The sequence below is a fragment of the Pristiophorus japonicus genome, chromosome 11 (assembly GCF_044704955.1).
Source record: "Pristiophorus japonicus isolate sPriJap1 chromosome 11, sPriJap1.hap1, whole genome shotgun sequence".
Taxonomy (NCBI): domain Eukaryota; kingdom Metazoa; phylum Chordata; class Chondrichthyes; family Pristiophoridae; genus Pristiophorus; species Pristiophorus japonicus.
The window spans coordinates 78193747-78219017 of NC_091987.1; the positions used below are offsets into that span (position 1 = coordinate 78193747).

Below are 25271 nucleotides of genomic sequence, written 5' to 3' on the forward strand. Positions count from 1 at the left end.
GATTTGTGGCCTTAATCTTTGGCAGCCAAACCTCCTCCATAGATAGGCAAAAATCTTTACAGGTCATCAATTGGGGGAAACTGCATTTTGATCTAAATAGGTAAGCTGAGCACTTAACCAGTCCATGGTTGCCTGCCTCTGGAGGATCCAGGCAAAATTGCCTCTTTAGTTGGGTGTTGCTGCTTCCAGTAATACCACCTGGTTTACCTCACAGTGCTGTAGCCAATGTTGGTCCTGCAGTCAACAGGAGCAATTCAAAAGGTAAAGGCACCACATTTTTTAGCCTGAACATAGAGAGACTAGTTTGAACCGACCACTGAAATCTGTCTTCATTTCTAATTAGATTTGTTAATAATAGTGTCATATTAACTAGAACCTTTCAGTGACTGACGAGTAATCACACCAAAATCCTTTTGCTTTTCCATCCTTGCCAAGGGAGCCTCCCCAATCTCTTTGTTGGTAAAAGTAGTGTGTAACTCAGCCATACTGCCCTGAAGATCCCAGCTGGTGCTGACCAGCCTGCCTTGAGGCTTTTCACTTCCCTGAGCTACTGACCTATCTTAAAATAGGAGCCTGGATCATACCATGAAGTTAGGTTTCACTTAGTTCTACATTCCGCTGGCCTATTGTGAAATAACTCATTATGCAGATTTTATACTTACTATTCCAACATGCATTACATAACATTTATCTTCACTGAATCGTTCTGCATAATTGTTCCTGAATGCTGCTTATTTCTCTTGTACTTGTAACTTGTCCACATAGCTTGGGAAATAGTGTGAACTGCAGATGATCCTGGACAGACCCCTGGAGAACCATTAATCCTCAGCCAAAGCTTTTATTCATTTATCATCATCACCTGATTCCTATTGTCAAAACAAGGCTCCAGTCCAGGTTACTAATTTAATGTTAATTCCACTGATTTTTTTTTTAGTCTCATGCGGCTGACCAACTCAGAGGGGGAAGATTTCCTCAGTTTGTTTGTATAACTAAGTTGTAAATGGGGTTTGTTGTAACTGTAAGCATAACTTTGTTTAAAAAGCACAGAGAGGAAATTTTGAGTACATCAAATTGACAAATTGTTGGAGAGAAGGAACTGTCCATTATTTAAATGTCCACATGACAGCAACTTGCTGAAAGATAATTCAACTAAAATAATAATTTAAAAATCCTCCACACCACCAAGAAAAGATCAATTTTGCTTTGTCTGATCACACTTGTCAACTGTGAGAGGAGATCTGCCCTAATGCTTACTCTTACTCCGAAGCATCTTTCACTGAAAGTAATTACTTCCATGTATCATAAATAACAGCAGTAGCAAATTAAATCAAGTAAAAATTTGTATTTATATAACGCCTTACCACATCTCTCAGAAACATCCCAAAACACTTCACATACAATGGATTACTTAGAAGTGCATTCACTATTGTTAGGTAGATAAACACGGCAATTGTTTTGTGCATAAGGTCCCAGACAGCAATGAGATGACTAACAGCTTAATCGGGTTTCGGTGGTGTTGGTTGAGGGAAGAATATTGACCAAATAGTGTCATGCAATCTTTAACATCCATTGGAACAAACAGATAGAGCCACAGGTTAACATCTTAATCAAAGATGGCAATTCCAATAATGCAACTCTCCTTCAGTACTTCACTGAAGTCTCAGATTCTGCCCTTAAACCCTTGAGTGGGGCTTGAATCCAGAGACAAGAGTGCTGTCAACTGGACCAAGATTACACTCAGGAGAAACTGAACATTATTTTAGTGGAAATACAGAGCAGTGCATTGGTAAATATCAGGAATCAGCAGCAAAATAAGTGATATGAAATATCAAATTGGAATAATTCACATATTAGTATGATAGTTTATAGAAGGGAAAGCAATACCGGTATGAATTTACACCATATCTCTCAAACTGCTTTATACTCAAACGAGTGGGATTGTAGTTTTAGGCACAACTAACAAAAGGAACTGATCTTTCCAGCTAGCTGCCTTACTAATTGCTGCTGATCCTGACTGGTGCTATTTAATGTCAGGATGGTCTGATTAAAACAAGAAAGTTATGAGCTGTGTTTTACACTGTTCCATGGGGAGTTTTACTGTCTGAAATTGTCTTATTACTTATCCACTAGATTATCAGGTGCTGGTAGCAATTACATAGGCCGGAATTTTCTGTACCTGGGTGGGTCGGGTGTGGGGGGTTGTCGTGGCAGGTCATGACCCCGATCTTCATTTCATCCCACTCCTGAGATCAACTTTCCCTTAATGGCACCTATTAAGCCAGCCCTGCACGTTATCCGGCCCTATTAAATGGTGTGGGTCTGATGATGTAATCGATTATGTGTTTTCAGCCGATATTTAAAGGAGCCGTAGCCACCTTGCATTTGAAGATTCATCTAGGGTTGTGCAGGCACTGTACTGGGCCATTGGAGTGTTGGAAAGCCAAACAAACATGATTGCACAGAGACAGAGAGCTGCACCCAGGTGCACCGATGACTCCCTCCATATGCTTGTGGAGGGAGTGAGAGCACACAGGGAGGTTCTCTTCCCATCCAAGAAGAGACCTCCCCAGCAGACCAAAAGAGCCTGGCTCAAAATTGCAGAGGAGGTCAACAGCAGGGATATTGTGAGGAGGACCTGAGTGCAGTGCCGGAAATGTTTCAATGATCTCATTAGATCAGGAAAGGTGAGTGCAAAGCCACACTCAACTTCATCCTGCTGTGCCTCTCATCACATCTCCATCATGCTGCCTTCCCAACTCTACTCCTGAACTTCATTACTCACACCAACATACCTTGCACGTCAACGCATCCCTTTCTGTCTATCTATCACATCCCCATCTGACTAACCACCCCTCACATTCACCCTCATCCTAATGCAATCATGCTAACTAGCAACACACAAGGAGGCCACTTGGCATTGCCACCCACTCCCTCATTGTTACCCTCTAAAGATGTTACCCATCCATTCCTTACACTCATTCCATCACTCTCACTCAAACTTCTCTTCTTTGCCTCCTTGCAGGATAAGGGATCTCACAATAATTGGGGGAGAGAGAGAACTGGAGGTGGCCTTCCATCATTGGCCACCTTAACAGCAGCAGAAGAAGTCGCCCTGGAAATGTCAGGAGTCGCAGAGCAGCTGGAGGTGGGAGACGGAGACAGGGGGACATCTCGGCAACTTGGTGACAGAATTATTTCTCATACAACCACAAGGCATACAGCAGTCACCCGTATAGGGACTGATGTCAGCAGCCAGTGAATGTTCATCATGTGCATAATGGTATCGGTACCCATTTTTGATATGACATATCTAACTCATCTCGATACTGTCCCACTGGTCCATCAAGAGACCCTCTCCCCCCACTGTCCAGGAGGAAGAGAAAGACGACTCCTCAGAGGAGGTTCCAGCCTTTGAGGTTGCACCATCAGCAGACATGTGACACACCAGGTGATAACACTACTCTATGTCACGTGGCATCCACCGAGGTGTGCGTATCTGCACTGGTGCTGGGGGCGCCAGTGCAGATACGCACATCTCGGAGGGTGCCATATGACATAGAGTAATGTTATGACCTGGTATGTCACAAGTGAGCAAGAGCAGATGGTGGAGTCAGGGACAGCAGTGGAGACTCCTCGCCAGAGGGCGCAGGATGCTCCCAACTCTGCTCAGTTGCATGCAGACGCTGAGCCACGGGGACCATTCAGAAAGAGGGCAATCCTGTAGGTGCAGCAAGAAGTGCAGGAGACTGTGTCAGGTTTTGTGACTGCAATGTCAGCAAATGTGCAGCGAATGGAGGAGTCCCTCTCCAACATGAGCACCACCATGTCGCAGGCAATGGCGACTCTTGGCTCTCCCATGGAAAGGATGGCCACCTGCACGAAGCAGCCAGCAGGAGCACATGGTCTCTATGGAGAATAGATGGATATCTATGGAGAATAGATGGCAGAGGCTTATAGACCTCCTGTTTAGGAAGGACGTCAACTTAAACGTGAATCCTTATGGATGTGCAGCAAGGTGCTCTCCAGCTCCTTGCTAACAGGGAAGTCTGGGTGGCCCATGAGAGGGATGATGATGGGAGGGGACATGGATGTGGGGGCTCCTCTCAAAGCACTCTCACTTCTCCCCTGTGGCCCCCCCTCCCTCACTCAGAGCCCCAGATGGCTCCTCGGATCGCAATGGTCGAGTCTGCACCTGCACAGTCGCAGGAGGAGCAGACTTTGGCGGGGCCCTCACAGGTTCCAAAACCCAGAGGACGTCCGCCAAAAGTGTCTATGCAGTCGCAGCAGGGAAGTGAGCAGCCGGCCTCTACCTCTGCTGAAGCCACAGGGGTAACACCTTGTGGAAGCACGCGCAAAAGAAAGGTGGAACACAAGTAGATGCACAAGGGTTTTAATAAAAGTTGTTTTAATAAAAGTTTGTGTAAAGTTTCTGTTACTGTGATGTCACAGATAAAAATATTTATTTTCCCCACTTTCCGGTGAGTTGGAGTGAATGGTGAGACATAATGTTACCTCCAGCAATGATGGTCAGTGTGAAAGGTCATTGTAGGGAGTGGTGGGAACCTGGGGCAACATGTCGTAGCCATATGGCTGTAATGCCTGAGTTAAGTAAATCTGCTCATGATGAGGCCATCTATGGGCTCCTGGGCAGCAATGTGCTTGGGTGCTAGTGGGATCTGAACTGCAGGTTCCTCCTGCTTCTCCTCCTTCTCGTCGTCCAGCTGATGCTCTTCCTGCTCCTCGTCCTCTGAAGAAGCTGTGCGCTTAATGCCTTGCTCCTCATACAGCACTAATTCTCGCTACTGTGCTGGTGACTTTGACAGCCACAGGTGAGGCGTGGCCACTCCGCTCCTCTGGGCTGTGTGTCTGCAAATGTCTACGATGACCTGGCGCGATAGCCTGAGCCTCCTTTGGCACTACTGCTCAGTCATGTTGAGGAAGCTCATCCTGTATACCCTGTGTTGGGGGTATCGCCTCCGGCACGGTGCAGCTCTGCGCTGAAGCCCTCTGTCCTGTGGAGCATCAGGTGGTTGAGGAGAAGGTTGGTGTTGTTGTTGTGCCTGGTGCTGCTGGTGTTGGGGCTCATTGTGGTCCAATTCTGAGGACAAGGTGAGACAGTATAAATAGCACCCATGCTTATGGAATAGATGGCAGGTGAAGTAAAGATGACCGAAGCAAGCTCTCAACGGTGTGATAGGTTCGACCAATGAGGTGAAAGTGGATCCCGACTTTGCTGAAAAGACTTGCAACCTCTCGAAAGCTAAATCTGTGCTGACAATGAATTCAGCAACAACATCTGCCTTAGTAAAGTGACCAGGTGTCAGGTGGAAGTATTTATTGTGCTTTCCATGCTGTGCACTAATGAGCTGGATCAATGGTCACAGACGTGGTTCCTGAGCTATGTGATTCCCGTGGTCATCCAGGGAAATTTGATAGGTAGGGATAAAAAGAGATTTAAGGGTCTGACAAGTAATTAATAATCATCTGAATTAGTTCAGCCGCCTCTGCCGTTCGGGTTGCTGCCGCACTGGCAAACACACCCGAGGGAAAGGCGCGTGGAGGTGGTATGATGGCGGGTTCCTGACTCGCTCCAAGATATTTCAAATTTCCCTCCCGACCTGCCTCCAATCACGCCTGCACGGATGTCAGAAAATTCCGGTCTTGGTTGTTGATTTGAAAATATATACTTTGAGTGGGTTTCATAAAGAATACATGTCAGAATGCCATGGATAATTGAAAACAAACCACTGAATGATGCAAGGCAGCATAATTCACAAGTGGTATTAGAACAAGCTAATAATGTTGACTGTCCTGAATTATTTATTTACTATGGTCTACTGCATCTCGACTTGTATTCTGTTTATACCGAACTATGCATTAATTTTTTTATACAAGCTATTCTCTGATGTTGCTCATGAGCAGTCTGGGGTTTGTAGCACAGTTGTGGTGTTTGGCTACTAACCTGACCAGTCCCTTTAAAAGTCTATGCTCAGGTACTCCCTGTGAGAAAGTGTTATGAATGGATCGTGGAGCTGTCTGGAAGTTTTTCTAGATTGGCAACTGCCAAGATTTCCTTGGTTTATCCCTGTTGGAAGAGGCCAAATTTTATCTAAATAACCCAAAATATCTGAAAGTCTGTAAAAAAAAAAAAAACAGCATGGAATGACTGAAACTGTTTTACTCATATGAATATATTTTTTACATTGTTCAATTGGTGTTTAATACAAGGTGTGGTCTCTGGAATGTGATAGACACACTCAAAATTTCCATAAATGTAAATAAGAAAAAAAGCAAGAATGTGCCTTTCACAACCTCAGAATGTCCTGAAATGTTTTACAGCCAATTAAATACTTTTGAAGCGCAGTCATTTTTGTAATGTAGAACCTGTCGCAACCAATTTTGCGTACAGCAAGGTCCCACAAATATCAATGAGAAAGTAATCTGTTTTTAGTGATGTTTGTTGAGGAATAAATACTGAGCAGGACAGCAGGAAGAACTCCCCCGCTTTTCTTCGAAATAGTGCCATTTACGTCCACCTGAGAGGGGAGATGGGGCCTCAGTTTTATGTATCATCCGAAAGACAACACTTCCAACAGTGCAGCCTTCCCTCAGTACGGCATTAAAATGTCGGCCTAGATTTTGTGCTCAAGTCTCTGGAGTGGGACTTGAACCCACAACCTTCTGGCTCAGAGGCACGAATGCTACTACCCTGTACTGAGCCAAGGCTGACTTTGGATCCAAGAAAGATAAATCAGAATATTTTCTTAAGGGTGAGAGACTAAGAACTATTGAAGAGCAAAGGGATTTAGATGTCCATGTAGACAAATTACTATAGGCTAGTCAATAAGTACAAAAAGTAATCACCAATTGAACAATCTAAAAAATATATTCTTCGGGAGTAATTCTTCGGTTGAGCAGAGTCTTGGTCAGACCCCATATGGAATGCTGCGTTCAGTTATGCGCACTGAACATCAGGAAAGGTATATTGGCCTTAGAAGGGGTGCAGTGCAAATACACCAGAATGATACCAAGGCTTAAAGGGTTAAATTATGAGGACAGTTTTCATATACTTGGCTAGTATTCCCGTCAGTTTAGAAGATTAAGGGGTGATCTAATTGAGGTGTTTAAAATCATTAAGGGATTCGAGAGAGCACATACAGAGAAACTATTTTCACTGGTGGGAATCCAGAAATGAGGGTACATAATCTTAAAAGTAAAGGTTGAACATTTTGCAGTGAAATTAGGAAGCACTTTCAAACACAAATGGTAGTGGCAATCTGGAACAGCTCCCTCAAAAGGCTGTGGATGTTGGGTCAATTGAAATTTTCAAGACAGAAATCAATTTTTATTAGGTAAGTATATCGAGCGATGTGGAACAAAGGTGGGCAAATCGGGTTGAGGAACAGATCAGCCATGATCTAATTGAATGACAGAACAGGCTCGAGAAGCTGAATGGTTTACTATGCCTATGTTCCTGTTCTCCTGTGCAATGCCACAGAAGATGGACTAATATACTTTATAACACCATTGTACAAAATGAATATGGGAGGTGTCTATCAATACATTAAGATTTCTTGGCATTGTTCTCCATTACACTGGGAGCAATGTGCAGTTTAGTATTGAAGCAATTTGTTTGTTCTCGCTCTCTGGGGTTCAGTTACATTGAGAAATGAAGGAATCCTTCCTACTTGTAGTCCACTTGTCTATGGATGTTTGGCCATTTCATGCAAATTTGTTGAAGGGAGGGCTGCAGTTTGTCACAGTGACTGAAGCAGATTTTAATAGCAATCCTGTTTGTTGCAGGGGCCTTTGCTTTCCAATGAGTAGGCTCAACAAGTATTGAATGAAGTCCTCTGGAATTGTGTGGCTGGTTATATTAATAGTGGTCTTCCAGTTATTGTCAGAATGGTTAAATGTGAAGGTATGATCAGAATGTGTGTGGCATGATGCCCTTCTCACCACAGCCTCTCCAGTAATGGAGAGATTACATTTCCAGAACTCGTTTGGCGTGTGATATGTATGATGTTTGATGTTGCGTTGGACCTGATACACTTTGATGCAGGTGGTGATGCTGCCGATGCATCCTCCATTAACTTGTTAGATTACATCTCATTAGTATACAAAAACAACAACCTGCAAGTTTATAGTGCTTTCATATAGAAAAAGTCCCGAGGCATGAGTAAAAAAAAAGATGTCAAGCCAAAGAAGATATTAGAGGGTGACCAAAAGCTTTATCAAAGAGATGGATTTTAAGGAAAGTCTGAAAGGAGGAGAAGGAGTTGGCGAGGTAGAAAGATTAATAGATAGAATTCCAATTTATGGAGCCTAGCTGGCTGAAGACAAAGCCACCAATGGTGGGCTGAAGGGAGGAGGGATGCACAAAAGGTCAGAGTCAGAGGAGTGGATAGTTTGGGGTTTGAAAGAAAGAGAAAGAACTAGCAATTATATAGTGACTTTCACAATCTCAAGACATTCCAAAGCACTTTACAGCTAATGAAGCACTTTCGATTATCGTAATAACTGTTGTAAGATAGGAAACACAGCAACAATTTGTTGTCAGCAAGGTCACAAACAGCAGTGTGATAATGACCAGATAATCTGTGATGTTGGTCGAGGGATAAATATTGGTTAAGACACTGGGGAGAACTCCCCTGCTCTTCTTCAAAATAGTGCCGTAGGATCTTTTATATCCACCTGAGAAGGCAGATGAGACCTTGGTTTAACAACTCATCCAAAAGACAGCAGCGAAAGTTACAGAAAGGATCAGGTAAAATCATGGATAAGAATTTTTAATTTGAGGCACTGGGGGACTGGAAACAATCAATGTCCCTGTTAATTTGCGCAGCCATGCAGTTACGCAGCAGTCTGGAGGTCCCGTGCACACCGCTTACTGGCTTTACAATGGAAAAACCGGACATGAAAGGAAATTTGAATGGGCCGCGCAGCCTGTTAAAGGGGCCACGCACCCAAAAATAATTAGAGGGAACACTGGAAACAATGTAGGTCAGCAAGCACAGTGGTGACAGCTGAGCGGGACAGTCGGGTTAGGATACAGGCAGCAGAGCTTTGAATGAGCTGAAGTTTATGAAGGGTGGAAGATGGGAGGTCGGCCAGGAGAGCATTGGAGTAATCGGGCCTGAAAGTGACAAAGCCATGGATGAGTGTTTCAGCATCAATTAGGCTCAGGCAGGGGCAGAAGCAGACAAGGTTCTAGGTAGGCAGTCTTTGTGGTGGAGAGGATATGGGACTGGAAGCTTAGTTTGAATGTCCTAAATATTTTGAATACTCAGGTGTTTAACCACCAGGATATAGAGAAGGATGTACTATATTAGCAGGAAATGATTCATATCACTACATATTTACTCATTTAGATCTTGGCTTTTATTATTTTAAGTACTTTGATTCACTCTGAAACAGATAAAGCTATAAATATGGATAATCAGAAAAAAGTGATGGCAATACAACTGAATATTTCAATGGGATGCATCATCAGCAGTTTGAATTGTAAATCAAAACCTCCTGTTTCTAAATTCATGGACGGTTCTGATGGTTCTGTCAGCAATGTGCTTGCAGAGCTAGTGACCCCCATTTTGTTTGCATTTTTTTTGTGTCTGAAATATCCTTGCTGGCAATAGTGAGGATTGTGCCCACAATACCAATTTTTATTCCAATCTCTATGCATTATAGTTCAAAAGATGCATGAAAATTATATAATATTAGCACTGCATTGCCTACAGTGGGAAGGAAGGCCCACTTTAAACAATCCACCAAACCACATCCCTCACACCCATCCATCCTGAAAATAGTACAATTTTGAAATTTAATGAATTTTTCCTTGGTCTTTTTTTTCCCCCAAGTTTGAAATAAATAATTAAACTCAAACTGTTATATAATATAATATGAATGAAATCTGAATAATAAACAGTTTCACTGACGGAAGCCATAAGAATGTCTAGAGTGGGAAATTGAAGTGATACGCCCATACAGTAAAGGTTCCTATTCTGAGATTTAAGTTAAGAATCATGAAAAAATGTGGTTGGATCTTTACCCTACTTTTAACTTGGATTGTACCTTAGCTAAGAACCCTGGATGCTGATACTTGGGTTCCCTGCCCTGCTATTCCTTACCTGGATGAGCACACATTTCTAAGAAAAAATAAGGGCAAAATCCAGAAATGTGCCAACCTTTATCTGGCTTTAAATAACTAGTACATTAACTAAAAAAAGATAAACAGCCCCAGTATTCACCATTATAAACCCCCCCATATTGCAAGACTAGTATCTTCAATTGTAAAATAATGCTAATATCATATTTTTGTGCATATAAATCATATTACATTTGGGGTCAAATTATGGTTGCATGAGATTATCACAATGTCTGAATATTGAAAATCAAAAATCTCTCAAATCAGGAGCTCTTGAAGATGTAACCCCCCCGCCGCCATCCCCACCCCTTTCGCCCACTTCAAAATCACTGCAGAAAGTAAAAATACAAATATAAGAGCATAAGAACATAAGAAATAGAAGCAGGAGTAGGCCATATGGCCCCTCGAGCCTGCTCCGCCATTCAATAAGATCATGGCTGATCTGATCATGGACTCAGCTCCACTTCCCTGCCCGCTCCCATAACCCCTTATCTCCTTATCGTTTAAGAAACTGTCTATTTCTGTCTTAAATTTATTCAATGTCCTAGCTTCCACAGCTCTCTAAGGCAGCAAATTCCACAGATTTACAACCTTCTGAGAGAAGAAATTTCTCCTCATCTCTGTTTTAAATGGGTGGCCCCTTATTCTAAAATCGTGCCCTCTGGTTCTAGTCTCCCCCATCAGAGGAAACATCCTCTCTGCATCCACCCTGTCAAGCCTCCTCATAATCTTATACGTTTCGATAAGATCACCTCACATTCTTCTGAATTCCAATGAGTAGAGGCCCAAGCTACTCAACCTTTCCTCATAAATCAACCCCCTCATCCCCGGAATCAACCTATTGAACCTTCTCAGAACTGCCTCCAAAGCAAGTTTATCCTTTCGTAAATAGTGAAACCAAAACTGCACGCAGTATTCCAGATGTGGCCTCACCAATACCTTATATAGCTGTCGCAAGACATCCCTGCTTTTATGCTCCATCCCCTTTGCAATAAAGACCAAGATACCATTGGCCTTCCTGATCACTTGCTGTACCTGCATACTATCCTTTTGTGTTTCATGCACAAGTACCCCCAGGTCCTGCTGTACTGCGGCACTTTGCAATCTTTCTCAATTTAAATGATAACTTGCTCTTTGATTTTTTTTCTGTCAAAGTGCATGACCTCACACTTTCCAACATTATACTCCATCTACCAAATTGTTGCCCACTCACTTAGCCTGTCTATGTCCTTTTGCAGATTTTTTGTGTCCTCCTCACACATTGCTTTTCCTCCTTTCTTTGTATCGTCAGCAAACTTGGCTACTTTACACTCAGTCCCTTTTTCCAAGTCGTTAATATAGATTGTAAATTGTTGGGGTTCCAGCGGCACCCCACTAGTTACTGGTTGCCAACCCGAGAATGAACCATTTATCCCAACTCTCTGTTTTCTCTTTGTTAGCCTATCATTGATCCATGCTAATATATTACCCCCAACCCCATGAACTTTTATCTTATGCAGTAACCTTTTATGTGGCACCTTGCCAAGTGCCTTCTGGAAGTCTAAATACACCACATCCACTGGTTCCCCTTTATCCACCCTATTTGTTACATCCTCGAAGAACTCCAGCAAATATCAGAAAGGTTCATAGAAACATAGACATTTACAGCGCAAAAGGAGGCCATTTTGGCCCATCGTGTCCGCGCCGGCCAACAAGAGCCACACAGCCCTTGTTCAGCAGCCCTAAAGGTTACATATAAACCTATGAACAATGACGGAAAGGCAAAGAGCATCCAGCCCAAACCAGTCTGTCTCACACATCTGCGACATCCTTTATACTGAAACATTCTACACTCCACCCCAACCGGAGCCATGTGATCTCCTGGAAGAGGCAAAAACCAGAAAAAAAATCCAGGCCAATTTAGGGAGAAAAAATCTGGGAAAATTCCTCTCCGACCCATCCAGGCGATCGAAACTAGTCCAGGAAATCACCCTGGCCATATTCTATTCCCTGCAGTACTTACCATTATATCTACGCCGTCCAACAAAAGGTCATCTATCTAATCCAAATTACCAGCTCTAGGTCCGTAACCCTGCAGGTTACTGCACTTTAAGTGACCATCCAACCATCTCTTAAAAGTAGTGAGGGTTTCTGCATCCACCACTCTTCCAGGCAATGAGTTCCAGATCCCCACAACCCTCTGCATAAAGCCCCCCCTCAAATCCCCTCTAAACCTTCCACCAACTACCTTAAAACAATGCCCCCTCATAATAGACCCCTCCACCAATGGAAATAGACCCTTACTACCCACTATGTCCAGGCCCCTCAATATTTTGTACACCTCAATGAGGTCTCCTCTCAACCTCCTCTGTTTCAATGAGAACAAACTCAGCCTATCCAATCTGTCCTCATAACTAACATTCTCCATTCCAGGCAGCATCCTAGTAAATCTGCACCCTCTCTAGTGCAATCATGTCCTTCCTATAATATGGCGACCAGAACTGCACGCAGTACTCCAGCTGTGGCCTAACCAAAGTATTATACAATTTAAGCATAACCTCCCTGCTCTTTTATTCTATGCCTCGGCTTATAAAGGCAAGCATTCCTTATGGCTTCTTAACCAGTTTATCCACCTGGCCTGCAACTTTCAGGGATCTGTGGACAAGCACTCCAAGGTCCCTTTGTTCATCTACACTATTAAGTGGCCTACGCTGTGTATACCCTTTCCTTATTAGCCCTCCCAAAATGCATCACCTCACACTTCTGTGAATTAAATTCCATTTGCCACTGCTCTGCCCACCTGACCAGTAGATTGATATCCCCCTGAAGCCCATGACATTCCTCTTCATTATCAACCACACAGCCAATTTTAGTCTCGTCTGCAAACTTGGTAATCATACTCCCTATATTCAAATCTAAATCGTTGATATGTACCACAAAAAGCAAGGGACCCAGTACTGAGCCCTGCGGAACCCCATTCTTCCAGTCACAAAAACATCCATCAGTCATTATCCTTTGCTTCCTATCTCCAAGCCAATTTTGGATCCAACTTGCCACTTTGCCCTGGATCCCATGGGCTTTAACCTTCATGATCAGTTTACCATGTGGGACCTTATCAAAAGCCTTGCTAAAGTCCATATATACTACATCGTACGCACTACCCTCATCGACCCTCTTAGTTACCTCCTCAAAAAATTCAATCAGGTTAGTCAAACACGATCTTCCCTTAACAAATCCGTGCTGACTGTTCCTAATTAATCCTTGCCTTTCCAAATATAGATTTATCCTGTTTTTCAGGATTTTTTCCAATAATTTTCCCACCACTGAGGTTAGGCTGACAGGCCTGTAATTACTTGGCCTATCCCTTTTTCCCTTCTTAAACAAGGGTACTACATTAGCAGTCCTCCAATTCTCCGGCACCATGCCCAGATCCAAAGAGGACTGGAAAATGATGGTCAAAGCCTCTGCTATTTCCTCCTTTACTTCGCTCAACATCCTGGGATGCATTTCATCCGGGCCTGGGGACCTATCTACTTTCAAAGCTGCTAAACCCCTTAATACTTCCTCTCTCACTATATTTATTTCATCCAGAATATCATACTCCTCCTCGATAGCAGAATCTGCACTACCCCTTTCCTTTGTGAAAACAGATGTAAAGTATTCATTAAGAACCCTACCAACATCTTCCGCCTCCACACAAAGATTACCCTCAAGTTCTCTAATAGGCCCTACCCTTTCTTTAGTTACCCTCTTGCTCTTAATATATTTATAGAACATCTTAGGGTTTTCCTTCATTTTACTGGCCAAGAATTTCTTGTGCTCTCTCTTAGCATTCCGAATATCCTTTTTAATTTTGCCTCTTAACTTTCTATATTCCTCTAAAGATTCTAAAGTATTTAGCCGTTGGTATATGACATTAGCGCCCCTTTTTTTCTTAATCCTCCCCTGTAAGTCCCTAGACATCCAGGGGGCTCTAGAATTATTTTTCCCAGCCTTTTTCTTTAAGGGCATATGCTTGGCCTGAGCCTTCCGGATCTCCTCGTTGAATGCCTCCCACTGTTCTGACACTGATTTACCCACAAGTAGCTGTTTCCAGTCCACTATGGCCAAATCATTCCTTAACTTAGCAAAATTAGCTTTTCCCCAATTCGGAACTTTTATTCCAGGCCTATTCTTGTCCTTATCCATAACCAACGTGAATCTGACTGAATTATGGTCACTGGCACCCAACTGCTCCCCCACTAATACCCCTTCAACCTGCCCAGCTTCATTCCCCAAAATTAAATCCAAGACTGCCCCCTCTCGTGTTGGGCTTACTACATACTGACTAAAAAAGTCCTCTTGAATGCATTTCAATAATTCCGCACCCTCTATACCCTTCACACTAAATTTGTCCCAATCAATATTTGGATAGTTAAAATCCCCGACTATTGCTACCCTATTGTTTTTAGACTTCACAGCAATTTGCCTACATATTTGCTCCTCTATCTCCCTCTCACTGTTTGGGGGTCTATAATACATGCCCAGCAGTGTGATCGCCCCTTTTTTATTTTTCAATTCTACCCATATGGCCTCATGTGATGATCACCCTAACATATCATCCCTCCTCACCGCTGTAATATCTTCTTTAATCAGTACCGCAACCCCCCCCTCCCTTTTTACCCCCTTCTCTCTCTTGTCTAAAAATCCTGTAGCCAGGAATATTGATCTGCCAAACCTGCCCCTCTTTCACTACTTCTTTGTTGGATGTTTCCCAATGTTCTCCTGTGTCCTGGCATTGTCACTCATCATGACCTATTAACATTTCAGTCATCTTCAGCATTTTGTGTGTTGGGATGTTCCTGTCATAATAGAATTAGGCTTTAAGGGCACTGATGTTGACACAAGTGATGCAGAGACTGACAGTCATGCAAGAAAAGGATAACTGCATCAACATTTTGACAACTACTCCTTTGAGTTCTATGTGGGAACTGGTGGATTCGCATCACCTTACATTTTCAGAGTAATTTAGAAATAAAACAGAATCTAAAACTTTGAATATATATATTTTTGTTGTCTATTTGCTCAACTTTCCCGTAGGCCCTCACTACAGTTACTTACTGCTACATTTTTTCCAGCTAGGAGAGAGGGAGATCTGGACTGCAGACTTTTGAAGGACTGCTCATTTTAAATTTGCTCTCAGCCAAAAATTACTGACAATATTACATGTGTATTAAATCACCCACATGATGACTCTTTTTATTGCTTTACTCAGACTTTATTTAAGAAAGCATATTAAAGCCGCCGCAACCTGGACTCCTTCCAGGGCTTTGCAGGTAAACACTCTGCAGCATACAAAATCAGACTGCCACAGGTTATATCCCTAGTGTGAGTGGAGTTAGCCGTGTTCAGCCAGGGCATCAGTACTCCACTATAATTGGCCACAGTGGCTCCTGGGATGAAAACGTGTTAGAGGTCCCACTCCGATCACTCTCTTGTGTCCCTTTTGTGCAACGCATATCTGTGGACATTGGGGGAGGACAAAGTAGAGCTTTCTAATGATTTCTACCCTGCTGACACTTACTGTGCAGTTTCACAGGAGCAGCTTTTCTCTGTGGGTCTTCCAGGTTGATGCTGGAATAAGGGCACAAGATTTTGCTGTGCAAACGCCTGGAGTGAGCTTACTAATGCTCCTAGAATCCAAACAAAAACTGGACAATATAGAAGTGGCTTTGAAATGTTCCCTGTGGAACTGTATCCCAGTATGAGTGACTGAGGCCAGGAAAAGTAGGAGGGGTTAACCATTGTGGTATCTTTCTGGGCTTTTTATCAGCTATAATGAAATCTATCAATGTACAATGATGAGTCATTCTCTAATAAAGTATCAACAAAATGGCCTAAACGTTATAGAAATGTTATTTATTTAAATATTTTAGAAAACACCTTTGGGGAGATTAAAGTTGTGAAAGAAAATTATTGTATTTATCAGCAATCACAATAGTGTAAAGTAATAGTAATAATCCAGCATGTTTTATGGTGCAATAGGGGGTAGAAAGCTAATGAAAGCATGCAGCAACATGTGAATAAGATATGAGGACCATTATGTTATTTAGCCATTGCAATCAGATAGACGATAAAATTATTCATGTGTTGTATAATGCTCTTTATTCATTGTTTTGTACTGTATTACAGAATGGGCATTTGTTGGTTTAGTGCTCTCAGGATCTCTTCTATTTCTTATCCTACTTGGTGTATGTTGGTGCCAGTGCTGCCCTCACACATGCTGTTGCTACGTCCGCTGTCCATGTTGTCCAGAATCTTGCTGTTGCCCTCGAGCCTGTAAGTACACATTTCCATAGTGCAGTTATAGAAGAGATTATTTTCTGTCACTTTATTTCTCCCTTGCGTTACCTTTAAGGTATTTCAGGGATGCTTATTTAGTTAAAGATGCAAGACAAATAGGGTCATGTAGTTAATTATACTCTTCAGGAATTACACTCTCCATGGAGCACGACCATATCAGTTTATCTTCTGTGCAATTACGTGAGTTTCCTTAGGAAAAGATCTGTTTGGTGGGTTACAAACAAAAAGATGCATAAGCTATACACTGATCTAAGGAAAAATTGTGTTGACCGAATATAGCTATGAAACAGGCTAAAGGGCCAAATATCCTCTCTACACTATGTTACAGGCTAAAATAACAGAAGGATATTTCTCGCAAATATGCAGACTCATTTAAAAGGAGAAACCAAGTCATAAGACACTCCAGATTATCAGGTTTGCCGGTTGTACAAGAATTAATTTAAAATCTTCCAAAATGCCTCATCACTTATAACAAACTATACTTTACAAAGATTACTGAACTATAAATTTAAATGAGAAAATGTGACTGTGGAAGCTGTCCACTGCTGATTTCGGAGAACCTGACAGCCAAGTTGTGATCTGTAACAAAGGGTTGGGTCTCACACAAATAATATCAACAGAAGCATTAGGAGCAGGCCATATGGTCAAGTACATTGTTCAAGTGCATGCGATGCTCAGTAATTATCAACCCTTTGTCAATCAAGAAAAAAAAAATCAATATACCTGTAGGCAACTTGGCCATTATAAATGAAAAGCGAAATGTTTAACACTATTCTTTTCTCTTTACCAGTGTATGCAGCTGGGAAAGCAGTAAAAGCTGGACACCTTCCCAATGTTGCAGACTATCCACCATACTACATCCCGAGTGTTTCTAGGGTACCCATCTCACCAAGTGTAATTGATGCAAAGCCTCTGCCTCCACCTGCACGTGTGGACAATGATGTGGGGGGATCTGGTAAGAATACTTACTTTCAAAACAATGATCAACTCAAAGACATAAGGTACCATGTCATAGACATCAACATCATCAACTTCTGTGTGTGAATGGATAATAGGGTCTTAAACTTCTTCCAGACAAAGCTCTAAACACAACTATATAGTAATAGTCGGTAGTAATGATACAAGCCAGCAACATGCAACAACAATTTGCCTTTTTTCACTTCCTCGAGCACACCTCTCTCGTGCTGGGTTTTGCCTTATATACCCAATTCGTCCTCCATTTCCTCAGGAGGCAGAGGAACCATAGCCTTCCCACAGCCCAGTCCCTCAGTAATTCTGTCCAGCACCAGGAGAGGGAGAGAAGCAGCAAATAGGAGAGGGAGGGAGGCAGCGACTGGAAAGGGGGGGGGGGATGGGGGGTGGGCGGGGGTGCGGTGGAGGTAGTGAGCAAAGGCCAGTGACGGTCTGTGGTTTTGATGTGGAGCCGGCAGGAGTACTCCTGCTCTTCCCGGCTCCACATTCAGGTAAACATGTTTAAGGACCACTAGTTAGGCCGTATGTAGACCTGATTTGCCTGAATGAAGACATATTGGATAGGCTGGGTTTGTTTTCCATGGAACAGAGGAGGCTCAGGGGAGACCTCATTGAGGTGTATAAAATGATGAGGGGCCTAGATATAGTGGATAGAAAAGGCCTATTTCCCTTAGCAGAGGGGTCAACAACCAGGGGGCATAAATTTAAAGTAATTGGTAGAAGGTTTAGAGGGGATTTGAGGGGAAATTTCTTCACGCAGAGGGTTGTAGGGGTCTGGAACTCACTGCCTGAAAGGGTGGTAGAGACAGAACCCCTCACTACATTTAAAAGGTATTTGGATGTGCACTTGAAGTACCGTAACCTGTAAGGTTATAGACCGAGAGCTGAAAAGTGGGATTAGGCTGGATAGCCTCTTGTTGGCCAGCACGGACACGATGGGCCGAAATGGTCTCCTTCCGTGCTGTGAATTTCTATGATTCTATGAATGCAGCTGGCCCATGCCAGTTGCATTCAGCCTAATTTTACAAAGTGGACCTTAAATAGGCATTATTTGCAAGACTGAGAAAAATATATTTTTGTTAGGTAAGGACATCAAGGGATATGGAGGAAAGGTGAGTAAATGGGGTTGAAGTAGAGACCAGTCATGATCTAATTGAATGGTGGAACAGGCTTAAGGGGCTAAGTGGCCTACGCCTGTTCCTATGACCGGAATTTTTTTAATGTCCGTGCAGATGGAAATGGAGGCGGGTCGGGAGGGAAATTTGAAATAACTTGGAGCAAGTCAGGAACCGCCGTCATCCTGCCCCCACCTGCCTTTCCCTCAGGTGCGTTTACTAGCATGACAGTGACCCAAACGACAGAGGCGGCCGAGCTAATTCAGATGATTATTAGGAACTTGCCAGACCCTTAAGCATCTTTTTAACCCTACCTATCAAATTTCCCTGGATGACCACAGGAATCATGCAGCTCGGGAAACACATCTGTGAACCTGAGGCGGAAGTTCAGTTGCCATTGATCCAGCTCATCAGTGCACAGCATGAAAAGCACAATAAATGTTCCACCTGACACCTGGTTACTGTTGCTGAGTACATTGTCAGCACAGAGTTAGCTTTCTAGAGGTTACAAGTCGTTTCAGCAAAGTCAGGATCCAGTATCACCTCATTGGTTGAACCTATAACACCATTGACAGATTGCTTCTGTCATCTCTACTTAACTTGTCATCTATTACATAAGCATGGGTGTCATTTATACTGTCTCACCTTGGTCCTCAGAATCGGACCTTGATGAGTCCCAAACCAGCAGCAGCAGGCACATCAGCAGCAGGCACACCAGCAGCACCAACACCAGCAGCACCAACAACACCACCAATCTTCTCCTCAACCACCTGATGCTGCACAAGTCGGAGGACATCAGTGCTGGGCTGCACCGCGCTGGAGGCGATGCCCCCAACACAGGGTATACAGGCAGAGGATGAGCTTCCTCAACATGACTGAGCAGTAGTCCTCAGGTCGTTGCAGCCATTTGCAGATTTGGAGCAAGACCTGCAGCCCAGAGCTGCAGGTGGCCACGTCTCACCTGTGGCTTCAAAGTCACCAGCGCCCTCAACGTCTTTGTCTCAGGTTCCTTCCAGGGATCTGCAGCAGACATTTGCAGCATCTCTCATTCGGCTGCTCACAGATGCATCACACAGGTCACTGATGCCCCGTTTGACAAGTCAGCAAATTATATCAATTTCGCCACAAATGAAGCCAGTATTACTGAGCAGGCGCTCAGCTTTGCAGCTCTGGCTGGCTTCCCAAGGGCACAGGGCGTCATCGACTGAACACATGTGGCCATCAGGGCACCCGATCATCACCCAGGAGTCTTTGTCAACCGCAAAGGCTTCCACTCCCTTCACGCGCAGCTCATCTCCAAGCATAGGAAGATCATCATGATCTCCCTCAGCTCTTTGTTCCTCCAAACAGACTTTCTGGCTGGCTTCTTGGAGACAAGGGCTATCCATTAAGACGTGGCTCATGACAACCTTGAGGAGGCCAAGTACTGAGGCCCAGGAAAGATATAATAAAGGCCACATTTCCACCAGATGTGTCATAGAGCTGACAATACGCATGCTCAAAATGCGCTTCAGGTGCCTTGACAGATCTAGAGGAGCCCCTCAGTACGCACCAGCCAGGGTCTCCAAAATCACCTTGGTCTGCTGCGCCCTGCACAACATAGCGCAGCAGCAAGGATTGGTGCACAGCCTCTTCGGAGAAGGAAGAGGAAGAGCATCAGCTGGAAAATGAGGAGGAGGAGGAAGAGCAGGAGGAACCTGCGGTCCAGATGCCACCAGCACTCGAGCACTTTGCTGCCCGGGAGGCCAGGGATGGCCTCATCATGGCCAGGTATTGCACCCATATGGCTGCCATATGCTGTGCCAGGCTCATACACCCCACTGCAATACCAATAAGCATCCCTACAATGACCAGGCTATTCCTTTCACACTGACCACTATTGCAGGTGCAATTAGCATGACCGGAAATTGGTGACAATAAGAATTTTTCTCTGTGATACCACATTAACAGAAACTTCACACAAACAGTTACTAAAATGCCCAGGTGCTTACCCTTATGCATTTACCTGTGTATCATCTTTCTCGTACGCATGGTTCTATGAGGTGCTACACCAGTAGCTTTAGCAGAGGTAGCGGCAGCCTGCTCACTTCCCTGCTGCGACTGCATACCATCATAGGCAGTCCCGCGAATTCGAGGAAGACTTGCTTCCACTCTAAAAGTGAGTTCTCAGGTGACTGAACAGTCCAATACGGGAATTACAGTCTCTGTCACAGGTGAGACAGACAGTCGTTGGAGGAAAGGGTGGGTGGGATTGGTTTGCTGCACGCTCCTTCCACTGCCTGCGCTTGTTTTCTGCATGCTCTTGGTGACCAGGCTCGTGCTCAGCACCCTCCCGGATGCTCTTCCACCACTTAGGGCAGTCTTTGGCCAGGGACTCCCAGGTGTTGGAGGGGGTGTTGCACTTTATCAAGGAGGCTTTGAGGATGTCCTTGAAACATTTCCTCTGCCCACCTGGGGCTCGCTTGCCGTTTAGGAGTTCCGAGTAGAGCACTTGCTTTGGGAGTCTCGTGTCGGGCATGCGAACAATGTAGCCCACCCAACGGAGCTGGTTGAGTGTGGTCAGTGCTTCGATGCTGGGGATGTTGACCTGATCGAGAACACTGACGTTGGTGCATCTGTCCTCCCAGGGGATTTGCAGGATCATGCAGAGACATCATTGGTAGTATTTCTCCAGTGATTTGAGGTGTCTACTATATATGGTCCATGTCTCTGAGCCATACAGGAGGGCGGGTATCACTACAGCCCTGTCGACCATAAGCTAGGTGCCAGATTTGAGGGCCTGATCTTCGAACACTCTTTTCCTCAGCCAGCCGAAGGTTGTGCTGGCACACTGGAGGCGGTGTTGAACCTCGTCGTTGATGCCTGCCCTTGCTGATAATAGGCTCCCGAGGCACGCTGTGGATCTTGATGACTGGGGGACAGTGCTGTGTGGAGGGGTCAGGTTGGTGGAGGACCTTTGTCTTATGGATGTTTAGTGTAATGCCTATGCTTTCGTATGCCTCGGTGAAGATGTTGACGATGACTTGGACTTTAGCCTCTGAATGTGCGCAGACGCAAGCGTCGTCCACGTACTGTAATTCGACAACAGAGGATGGGATGGTCTTGGATCTGGCCTGGAGGTGACAAAGGTTGAACAGGTTCCCACTGGTTCTATAGTTGCACTTGTTGAGAGTGAGGTGGAGCATTGCAGTGAGGAAGAACGAGAAGAGGGTTGGCGCGATGACGCAGCCCTGCTTGACCCTGGTCCGGATGTTGATTGGGTCTGTGGTGGATCCATTGGTCAGGATCACGGCTTGCATGTCGTCGTGAAGCAGGCGGAGGCTGGCGACAAACTTTTGGGGGCAGCCGACACGGAGAAGGACACTCCATAGTCCCTCGCAGTCTTTGTAAGGTGAGAGTAGGCCATGTACAAGGGTTGGTGCTTTTTCCTGCATTTCTCTTGCAGTTGTCGCACCGTAAAGATCATGTCTGTTGTACCCCGTAGTGGATGGAATCCGCACTGTGACTCCGGGAGGAGCTCCTCAGCCACAGGGAGAAGGCGGTTGAGGAGGATTCTAGCGATGACATGCCCACTTTTGGCAGATGTCCTCTGGATCTTGGAGTCAGTGATGGCCCCGCCAACGTCTGCTCCTCCTGCGACTGTAGAGGGGCAGACTCAATCATCACAACCCCAGGAGCCGTGTGGGGTTCTGACTGAGAGGGAGGCAATGGGGGAGAAGTGTGAGCGCTTTGAGAGGAGCCCCCACTTTCATGTCCCCTCTCACCATCATCCCTCTCATGGGCCACCTGCAATTCCCTGCTGCCAGAGAGCTGGAGAGCACCTTGCTGCACAGCAGTGGAGCCATGAGGACCCAAGTGTATGTTTACCTCCCTTCTAGAGAGGTGGTCTATGAGCGTCCACCATCTATTCTTCATAGATTCCATGTGCTCCTGTGAGTGGTGCATTAGATGCTCCACGCAGGTGGCCATCCTTTCCATGGAAGACCTGACAGTCGCCATCGTCTGCGACACGGTGGTGCTCATAGTGATGCACATTCCCCATTCTCCTCCATTCTCTGCACATTTGCAGACATCATGAACTCAAATCCTATCAAAACCTCCTGCTTTTCTTGCTGCACCTCCAGGATCACCCTCTTTCTGGATGACCCCTGAGGCTTAGCGTCTGTATGCAGCTGAGCAGAGCTGGGAGCATGCTGCTCGCTCTGGCAAGGAGTCTCCACCATCTGCTCTTGCTCACATGTGACTTGTGAGACACCAGGTGACAACATCGAGGTGTGCGTATCTGCATTGGTGCTGGGTGCGCTTATGTCTGCTGATGGTGCACCCTCAGAGGCTGGAGCCTCCATTGAGTCATCATCTTCCTCATCCTCCTGGACAGTGGGGGGAGGGGGACTCTTGATGGACCAGTGGGACAGTAAAGAGATGATTTAGAAATGTACTGTCAAGAATGGGTACCGATACCATTAAGCACATGATGAATATTCGCTGACTACTGACATCAGTCCCCATACGGGTGACTGCTGTATGTCATGTGGTTGTATGCGATGTAATTCTGTCACCAGCTTTGAGTCTCTCTCCATCTCCCACCTCCAGCTGCTCTGCGACTCCTGACATTTCCAGGGCTACCTCCTCTGCTGCAGTTAAGGTGGCCAATGATGGAGAGCCACCTCCAGTTCTCTCTCTCTCTCTCTCTCTTCCTATTATTGTGGGCTCTCTTCTCCTGCAAGGAGGCAAAGAAGAGACGTTTGAGTGAGAGTGAAGGAATGAGTGTAAGGAATGGATGGGTTAGATCTTTGAGCTTGACTATGATGGAGTGGGGTGCCAATGCCAAATGACCTCCTTGTGTGTTGTTAGTTGGTATGATTGCATTAGGATGAGGGTGAGTGTGAGGGGTTGTTAGTCAGATGGGAATGTGATAATGTAGATAGAGAGAGAGGGATGGGGGGACGTGCAAGGTATGTTGGTGCGAGTAAGGATATGCTGGAGCAGGCTTGGGAAGACAGAGTGATGGGGATATGATGAGAGGCACAGCAGGATGAGGTTGAGTGTGGCTTTGTACTCACCTTTCCTAATCTAATGAGATCATTGAAGCGTGTCTGGCACTGCACCCAAGTCTTCCTCAAACATCTCTGCTGTTGATCTCCTCTGCTATTTGGATTTGGGCTCCTTTGGTCTGCTGGGGAGGTCTCTTCCACATATTGGAAGGGAAGAGGACCTCCTTGCATGCTCTCACTCCCTCCACAAGCATATGGAGGGAATCATCTAAGAACCTGGTTACAGCCCTCTGCCACTGTGAAGTCATGTTTGCAAATGCTTGGAACATTCCAATGGTGCAGTATGCTGCCTGCACAATCCTAGATGAATCTTCAAATTCAATGTGGCCATGGCTCCTTTAAATATCCCAGCTGAAAACGTGTCATTGATGATGTCATCAGACCCAATTAACAGGGCCAGGTAATGCACAGGGCTGCCTTAATCAGCACCATTAACAGAAAGTCAATCTCAGGAGTGGAATGGAATGAGCAGCAGGGTCACGACCCGTCATGGCAACCGCCTGCACTCAGGATTCCGGCCGATGTAATTGCTACCAGCACCTGATGACCTAGTGGACTGCCCAATGTACTATGAAGCTGTACAGATCAGAAGATCCCAAGTTAAATTTCCGTATATGCTGGATTGGCTAATCTCAGCTGGTAGAGTTATTTGAGCACTGCAGTTGGGCTTGGCATCCTTGGGCAAGGTGGGAAATCAATTTTGGTTCTAGCTTCTGATTCCTGTCCAATGACTTTTGCTGAAAAATGTCTGTATTGACTTCCATAGTTGAACAAGCTTACACAAGAAGAAAGACTACTTGATGAGGTGCAGGAGGCTTGCTGGTGCTGCACCATAAGTCAGCACCTTAACTTTGTACCTTCTTTATATTTTGGTTTAATTCTGTGACAGTGCAACCCTCGTAAAAACAGCAAATCAAAGCTTATATTTGCAAAACACATATGTATCTGTAAGTTATTAGCTATAAATTGGCTTACGGCCAGCTTCCTGTAATACAGCTATTTTTTTCTATTTTCTCCATAGTACGTAGTGGCTACAGGATTCAAGCCAACAAAGAGCAAGACTCCATGAAGGTCCTTTACTATGTGGAAAAGGAGCTGGCACAGTTTGACCCCTCTCGGAGAAAGTATGAACAATGTACGGGTTATAGGTATTGAGATAAATTTGAGAGATGGTTGAGGTTGATTTCTTCTGAAAATTCCCTGGCTCAGCAAAATACTAACTTCACAGAGATTTTCAACCACCTGATTTACAAAGCAGTTACTATCGCATCTAATTGAATTCTGTTAGCTCTCAGCAAGCCTGCTAATTAGATTGCCTCATCTTCGTCCTGAGTCAAAGGAATGCTTGCATTACTGTCCAAATCTACGAGATTTTGAAGTATGTACTTTGAAATGGAATGCAGAGACCTATCTACCAATTTTAATATGTAATAGTTGTAATGATATGATTAACATTTCCACAGAGTAAATAAAGTCAATATTACATAAGACCTCTGAAATTCCATGGAGGTTTTCCGGGCTCCTGCTGTAACTATAGTGGGAGACTAGCAGAGTGTTCCCCTCCCCCCCGCCTCCCAGAAATGGTGTAAATGGCTGAAAACAGCTGGGACCACACGCCACAAAATTTCAACGAAAATTGTCATCGACTATTGCGCAAGTCACTAG

At 44.6% G+C, this 25271-nt stretch overlaps 1 protein-coding gene across 1 annotated transcript in view; it reads left to right on the forward strand.

Moving 5' to 3' along the window:
• Positions 1–25271, forward strand: part of LOC139275773 (immunoglobulin-like domain-containing receptor 2) — a 193718-nt gene that overhangs the window by 149340 nt on the left and 19107 nt on the right. Inside the window, exons 4-6 of the mRNA XM_070892972.1 lie at positions 16295–16441; positions 17256–17420; positions 24628–24741. Of these exons, the coding sequence (XP_070749073.1) occupies positions 16295–16441; positions 17256–17420; positions 24628–24741 (426 nt within the window). The remainder of the gene's footprint in view (positions 1–16294; positions 16442–17255; positions 17421–24627; positions 24742–25271) is intronic.